Source organism: Mercenaria mercenaria, chromosome 5, assembly GCF_021730395.1.
Source record: "Mercenaria mercenaria strain notata chromosome 5, MADL_Memer_1, whole genome shotgun sequence".
NCBI lineage: Eukaryota > Metazoa > Mollusca > Bivalvia > Venerida > Veneridae > Mercenaria > Mercenaria mercenaria.
Window position 1 is genome coordinate 50,556,841 of NC_069365.1, and position 8,452 is coordinate 50,565,292.

The window sequence follows — 8,452 nt, forward strand, 5'->3', positions numbered from 1 at the left end:
GAGCAACAATTTAAAATGTCTTTTTTCATTTTTGGAAAATTTCATGTTTTAAATGTTTATGCAATTTTTAATTTTCCCATAAGCTTAGTCTTTCTATCATTGAGTTATATGTCAAGTGTTTTGGAAGTTTTCCGCACATTACACACTGACTTTAGGACACTATTTTGAATTACCTAAATTGTCAAACGTTAATATAATATTTTATCTTTAGAATGATAGTAAAGTTGCCGTTTTGATAAATTTACTCAAGGATTGTCATAAATTCTTCAAACAATATTCATTTAACCTGAAAGAAGATTTCATTACTATAATCGGGTCGTTTGATTTTCGGAAAATGTTTAAATCAATGACTACCTGTACACATCTTAAACTGCCTTGTGTATAAAACCAACATTTATCAATATTGAAATTTAACATTATTGGCTGTACTTTCGGTTCCTATCTGTTTTACGAAATACGCTTATTCTGATTTTCAAAGAGTATCTGAAGATTGACTTACAAACTTTGATAATAAGGATGTTTGGTTCTAATACTTCAAGGACTGACACGGATATCTCTCTTCTGGAAGAAGTCGCGAAAAATATATGCGATGTAGAAAAACCTTTAACTAATAAATCAAAGACTGAGATAGATGTGCCTTTTAAGAATAGTGGGGAATGCTCCGACGAAGTTGTGTTAAGTTTCGATGACGGACAGAAACTTTATGTATCGGAAAACTTCCTCTGTTATGCATCTCCTGTGTTTAAAGCCATGTTTACACATGACAGTAAAGAAAAGGAAAGTAAGGAAGTTGCTATGAAAGAGAAAGTGTTTGATGATTTTCTGGAGTTTCTGCTGTGTTTACATCCGGGTGTACAGACGCCGATTGGTAGTAAGTATATATATATGTGTGTGTGATTGGGTGTGTTGGTCATGTATTCTACCGCCATCCTGCTGATTTATAGATATTTATTTATCTTACTCTATAGCGTGGCTATTCAATTATTTCTGTTGTCAAAAAAAACTTCAGTTATTTATATATCGACGTTCTCTCTCAAGATATCAAGATGAGGTAGATTTGACATCATTATTAAATTTTATCAGGTTTATTAGTATTCCGGCAAATATGAAAACCTTGAACTCTCATCCAACGCTCATGAATACATTTAAGAGTAGCCCTTCTCGAACCCATGCGTGCACTAGAATATAAACAGAACCCATACATGTTTTAATAAACTCTTGTTGTAAAAAAAGGAAATAAAAATGATTTTTGCGTTTTAATTATTTACTATTGAGTAATGTTTACTATATCGAACAAAGAAGAATGTTGACGGCTAAATATTGAATTACGAAATGTTCTAGATTTTGTTTTGTCTTTTTAGATGACAATGTTCTGCGTGTGGTGTCTTTCGCGGAGGAATACCAAGTCGATGTATCTGTTAAGCGATGTCAGAACGTGATGAAGACATGGCTGTCGTCAGAAGTTGAATCTGCTCTTAAAACCAAGGATAGCTTGATAAAGGCAAAGCATGCTAGAACGTGTCTGAATATACTGACAAAAGCTCAAGCTTGTGGCTTTGAAGAGCTTGTCATTCACGCCATTCAAGTAATTGCTAGATTTGGGCACGAAGTGTTCACTGGCTCTATAAAAGTGCCACAAGTGTTGCCAGACAACGGGTTTGGTTTTACTCAAGCACAAGAAGGTAGTTTATTTGGAAAGCCAGCAGTTACGGCTCTCAATCCAATTCAAACTACCAAACGTGGTTTCAATTTCGGTAAGCCGACTTGTCCTTCTGAGGAATGTAAGAAATTATATGAAAGTCTATCGGAAGAGTTGAAAACTCGACTTCTTCTACAGCGGCTAAAATTGTGCGATGACGGTAAAATGCGATAAACGTAATCAAATCAGAACAAGTTCGTCTTATATCTTGTGTGATAATCTGTTTTGTTGTATATGAAGTTCTATGTGCCTTTAACTGTGATCCTGTTTAGTAGCATCGCATATAGGTGTTTTTCATTAATACATACATATATAGAAATCATATATTCAGATCAATACCAATAAGTGTAATTAACTTCATATTCTTTATGACACACTTTGTTTTAGAGCATTACAATAATAAAATTTAGATGAAGGAATGACTTTATTTCGCTTAAAGACCAAGCACAACATAGTATACTGAAAAGAGATTGATTGAATAAATTTACAGATGATGTTGTGAAAATATATTTATTAAAGGACCTAAAGTGTCCACCTGTCATGTTGTGTAACAGCTGTATTACATCAGTACTATCAGATTTTCACAAAGTTGGGAGGAAAAGGTCGGTCATTATGTTGTGGTGGGTCTTTAAAAGCATCTAGCATTATTAGTACTGATATTGTACTGACTATATTTCAGATCTCGTGATTGTAACTGCACTTGAAAATAAAACTGTTATTAACATTGTGGGTTAAAACCAGCGACAAACTAGTGATCTTCGTTTTTCATCCCATAAACGCCTTAAAATCATTCTGATAATACAGGTAAAATACTACAAGATGACAGGTGCACAAGTTAAGCCCTTCTTAAATAAATATGTTTTAACAACTTCGTCTGCAAACTTATTCTGTCATTCTCCTTTAGTAGAGTTTAAGAAACATAGATAAATAACTATCATACACAGTAGAAAGAAAGTGAGGTGTAAACGTGTCTAAATACCACAAGTATTGTGCATACTGCTACATTATTTCAATAAAATTACACAGAGTGTTTTGGCTTAATACATCACTGTCAATTTGTAAGAAGATACTTGTATTTCTTTTTTTTTTCTTGAAAATCATGTACATTTTTGTATAATTACCACCATGGAAACACAAAAGAAGACTATTCTGTGGCGCGTCTTTAACTTTACCAAGTCTTGTCAGAAAAAATCAGACGGATATAACTTTTAAAACAAAATCATCGGTCCATTGTTTCATACTCATACCTTTCTTCATTACATTTATAGAATTATTAGGAATAAGTTTGATATCTGAAGAATGAACACAACTGTACGTGGATGTATCTAAATTGATTTTGGTACTTGCAACATGTATTAATGTTGAGTTCTACTTAACCCAGGGCTAGAGGGAGTGGACGGTAGCATGCATTTTCAATACCGTCCATGAAGATTTCATTTTTGTCTTGTTGAGCGACCTGTTTTATTCCATTAAATTAATAAATAATTATACTATTTTATAATTTTGCGACGGTCCACTGCATTATTGTGCAGGATATGTAGTATATTCGGCAACCTGATTTCTTATTTACTTGTCATCTACCTTACACTGTAACCACGCCCCGCCAGGTCGATTAAAATAGTTTATACGCTATAATTGTGATTTTGTCCATCATTAACAGGGGAGTATCCAGTATCCGGGAAGGGGGGGGGGGGGGGGGGGGCGCGAAACTAAGGGGTCCGATCCGAGGGCATGGCCCCTCGGAAAATTTTGAAACAAAGGATCTATCTGGTGGATTCTGGGCGTTCTGAGGTACTTTTAATATATGGTATTGAAAAAGGACAGGTTTTGGGACAAAATCAACCCAAATAACATGCTAATTATAGTCCGTGTTTAATGATTTGTCAGACTTATTCTTGTAGTACCTCAGAAGTTTTAGCCCGATTGGATTTCTGAGGATTTTATGGGGAGGGGTTACCAAGGACTATTCGCTTGTCGTGCAAAAAAGGAAATAAATGAATGGCGGTTTAACCATTTATCTTCGCTGCGTGTTTAGTGTATTGAACAAAGAAAAATATTGATGGTTAAATATTTAAACAGGTTGAGTAAGAAATTGTTAAAGTTTTTTTTTGTCTTTTGTGACGACAATGTTCTATGCGTGGTTTCTTTTGCGGATGAAAAGAAAGTCAGTGTATCTATAATGCGATGTCATAACATCGTTGGGAGTTAAATCTGCTCTTAAAACAAAACATAACCTGAAAAAGGCTGACATTTTAAGCTTGTTTGCGAATACTGACAAAAGTCGAAGCTTGTGGATTTGAAGAGCTTTCCACTCACGCCACGCAAGTAATTGCAAGATTTGAACACGAAGTGTTCACCGGCTTGATAAAAGTGAATCAAGCTTTGCAAGCATTCAGATTTGGTGTTGATCCTCAAAGGGCAGCTGTTTGTTTCTTTCTAGTAAACAAGCTTGTCCTGTTAAGGAATGTTAAGAATTATATACACAAGTCTATCGGAAAAGCTGAAAACTCGACTCCCACTGCAGAGGTCAATGTTGTGACATTTTATTAAGTATTATTCTTTCGTGTATGGTCATTTAGACGAAGCCTGGAGTTCATTTCGTTTGAAAGCAACCATGTATTGCACTGATTGCATACCAGACCTCTGTATTGTAACGACACTTGAAAAAAAAACTTCTATCCATTGTTTGACGATCATGCGTTTCATCATTGAAGTTGTAAAAATGGTAAGAATGAACATTTTTTAACTTTTGACAGATCAGAAACGACTCAATAATCAAGATGTACATAATAGGCACAGGTAATAGATAGAATTAAGATCTTTGAAATTTATTAATATGTAAAACCTTTATCAATAAAATTGAATAAAAGTTAGCATATATCATTATTGCAAAATATATGCATCTCTTTTAATATACATTTTATTTTATGCAATTTACAATTACTTCTCAGTTAATCTTCACAAGTTAACATCACTGTTGTCAAAATCTTGCAAGCTATTAGAAGCGTGATCGATTTTACGTAAAAATGATATTGTGCTAACAAATTTTAGCCTTACCTGACAATAAAAATTCAGATGAACAGCCTTGTACTTTAAAAATATTTTTCTCACCGTACATATTTTGCTACGAGATAATGTATTTGTTATACTTTAAATTAAATATATAACGGAAATATACGTTATTACTATTCTATTCAAGTTAAATGATTTTCGGAAAGTAAAATACGAAAGTAGAGTATTAAATTTGAACAGATTAACAATCTATTCTTAAATGGTAATCTTTCTATGGTATAACATTGTAACTTCGTAATGCAAACATTTAGAATTTAAAATATACTGAACAGCAAAAGAAACTACCCAGTTTTATAACTGGGGTATTTTTTATTTAAAAACTTTAATTTTAAATCACTTGTGTTTTTCCTGTCACATTACACTTGAAGAATCACACGTGTAAATTTTTTTTAAAAATTAATCAACCGTGAAGGCGATTGTCCTAAAATAGCCGTTTTGCACGAAATTCGCTTGTGCCTGTAATTAACAATGTTCATTGTGAAATTTTGTTGTCGATGGAAATATTGATAAGTGACTAACTCGAAAAACAGCATAAAGTTAAAAAATGTTGGTTGCACCACACGACTGAATAAAATTTAGCGCGAGCGCCCAATTGGGATGTTACAATGCAACTGACACGCAGAAGAGATAGACTTCCAAAGGGCTATTATGGGACTACTGACTTCACGGCTGATTGATTTTTAAAAATTTATCACGTGAAGATCTACAATTGTAATTTTCAAAAGAAGAAACTATTCAAGTTTTAACTTTTTTTATTTCAAAATATACCAGTTAAACATCTGGATAGTTTCTTTTGCTGTTCAGTATATATATACTTATATATGAACATGATGAATGCAAATGGTCTATGTGCTGTGCGAACTAGTGAATGATTTATAACACATCCTATTACCCGATGTCCCCCACGCAGAGTTCCAAAATCAATAACGGTGAGCAATGGTGTAAGATTTTTTAATCCCCCGCCACGATTGGTGGGGGTTATAGGAATGGTCTCCTTCCGTCCGTCCGTCTTCCGTCCTTCCGTCTGTCCATAACATTTTGTGTCCGCTCTGTATCTCCTAAACCCCGTAAAGGCTCTTCATTAAACTTGGGTCAGATTATCACCTCATCAAGACAATGTGCAGAAACCATTAGTCAGCCATGTCGGCTCAAGGTCAAGGTCACAACCAATCAAGGTCAAATGTTTGAACCACTATCCATAACAGCGGCGGGGGATATAGCTGTCTTTCAGACTGCCTAGTTTTGCTTTAATTTTTCATTAAGATATTCTAGTGCATGCACACGTGCAAATGCCTAAACGTTTTGTTCAATCAATCCTGACCACTATAATTGCGAAATAAAGAAGAATTCAACAGTTTATATTGGGTGTTTATTAAAAGTGATGCGAAAATTGTATTAAACGGCAATATTCAAAGTGTTCAATAAACTTTGAATTTTTTACCTCAAATGCCAAACATCTAGAGATAATCCTGGCTAGTTTCAAGTCTGTCGGTCCTTCTACACCGACGTTCTGTCCCCCCAAATGAATCCGGGTATGGGCACGTATGATCAATTTTACCACAGAGGGCGTTTATAAAGTTGTCCTTCGCTCCGAGCAGTCCAAATACAGGATACCGTTTACGACGGAGGAAGATCTGCCAGAGGGCAAGAGCGTCGATGCAGAAGTAACGGCAAACTTGCAACTAGCCAGTTTTATCCCTAGATGATCGGTCGTTTGATGTGTGAGGTAAAAAAAGTTTATTGTAAACACTTTGAACATACATTTGTATACTGTTGAATTCTTTATTTTGCACAGATAACAAACAGGATTAATTAAACAATACGTTTAGGCTTTTGATAGATGTGCATGCACTAGAATATTTTAACGGGGAGTTGAAATGAAAAAAATACAGCTGAAAAACTAACACTACTAATAAGTGTTATTGATTTTGGAACACTGTGGTAGACGTACCACTAGGCGAAGAGGACTTCGGGTAATAGGATGTTAAATTTCGAGTTACGGAAATCAAAATTCGAGTAAGGAAGTCAGAATTTCGAGTAAATAATTCAACTTCGACTTAGGTAACTCGGAATTTCGGTTTAAAAACTACCGTATACGGACGTAAATGTATATGGCCAAGATCAGGTTACTCGTTTACCCCTTGGGTATTCGTGGAGGGTCATAAATGATGACGAGGTTATATTCACATTATCGGCATACTATCTCGAAATTTGAAATTAATTAAGACCCGATCCTAGCACTAATGCTCTCTCATTGAATTTCCATATTTGCAAAAATAATCATACCTTAAATTATGTTAATTATTTACATAGCACAATATTACTTCTTGTTCGTGGCGAGTAATTTCGGTTCCGGTTTAACTATTTTCGGAAAATGAAATCCAAGATAAACATCTCTCTAGTACGGTAACTTGATACCAGTTACAAAGGTTACTCCTTGCTCTTTTCCTGCTCTTTTCCAGTCTGTCGGTGCGACCTTAAACCCAACAAAATAAAATAAATAAATATTTTCCAGTCTATAGGTGTATATATGAATGTTAATGTCCTAAAATGAATAATTTGCCAAAACCTTGTTTACAAAAAATATGTAATATTCAGTTTGAGAACTATTTGTTTACGTCTTAACTATAGAATCCTTTCTCGTCTGGTACAGGTTGGATCAGTTTTTTACTGCTAAGTAAATGTTTGTTTCCTTCACTTTCGTCGCCCGAATCATTGTATTATTTTAAGCAATGTTAGATTACTTTATGATATACGAAGTAATTATTTTGTTTACCACCTGTTTGTTTTCGGTGTGTGGTTTATAAAGTTTTCGATTTCATTTTGATTCCGATTGATTGAATTAAAAAGAATTATCGCTAATAAATAAGTTCTTTCGTTTATCGTCCTTTATCGCCATAAATAAAGATATTGAACATTTTTGATAATCAGTGAATGTGTACTGTAAATTTGTTTTGTTGGAAGAATTTGAGAAGGGTAATACCCGTAATTGAGATTTTGAGCACTTTGATCTCTACTCACGCACACCTTGACCATAAATGAGGACCGACAGTTCTGCCTAACCTGTAATTCAGTTGGATAGTATTTATAAAAGCTCTGGACCTAATGGTTTAACTGTTATGTTTCCGCATCCATTTTGCATAAATTAAGACACTGAAATGAATTTTGTGTTGATGTGCACTTTAATGTAGTTTTATTGTCTTGTTGTTTGAAAACTGTGGGCGTGGGGCGTGGCCGAGTTGCTACGGTCGCTGACTTCAAATCGCTTGCCCATCGTCACTGTTGGTTCGAGCCCCACTCAGGGCGTTAAATTATTCATGTAAGGAAGCTGTCCAGCTGGCTTATGAAAGGTCGGTGGTTTTACCCAGGTGTCCACTCGTTATGCAGTAATGCACGGAGGGGGCACCTTGGGACTTCCTCCACCATCAAAGCTTGAATGTTGCCATATGGCCTATAATTGTGTCGGTGCGACGTTTAACCAAACAAAATAAAATAAATACATTGCTTTTAAACTTGATCATATGATTGACAAAGCATAGCACACAACTGTTCAAGATGATGGTATGTATTAAACAGCCTTCATTTCTTATTCGGATGACTATTTATAAAACGGTTAAAATAGTCTTTTAACTACATCTGAGTCGCTCAAAATTTCGGAAAATATTTAAATCAATTACCGAA

At 34.7% G+C, this 8,452-nt stretch overlaps 1 protein-coding gene across 1 annotated transcript; it reads left to right on the plus strand.

The window, feature by feature from the left end:
* The first annotated feature begins 355 nt into the window (after positions 1 to 355).
* LOC123558990 (uncharacterized) lies at positions 356 to 2,766 on the plus strand. The gene is made up of 2 exons (XM_045350814.2): positions 356 to 871; positions 1,362 to 2,766. The coding sequence occupies exons 1-2, from the start codon at positions 517 to 519 to the stop codon at positions 1,871 to 1,873; spliced, it is 867 nt and encodes a 288-aa protein (XP_045206749.2). The 5' UTR covers positions 356 to 516; the 3' UTR covers positions 1,874 to 2,766.
* The last annotated feature ends 5,686 nt before the right edge of the window (positions 2,767 to 8,452 follow it).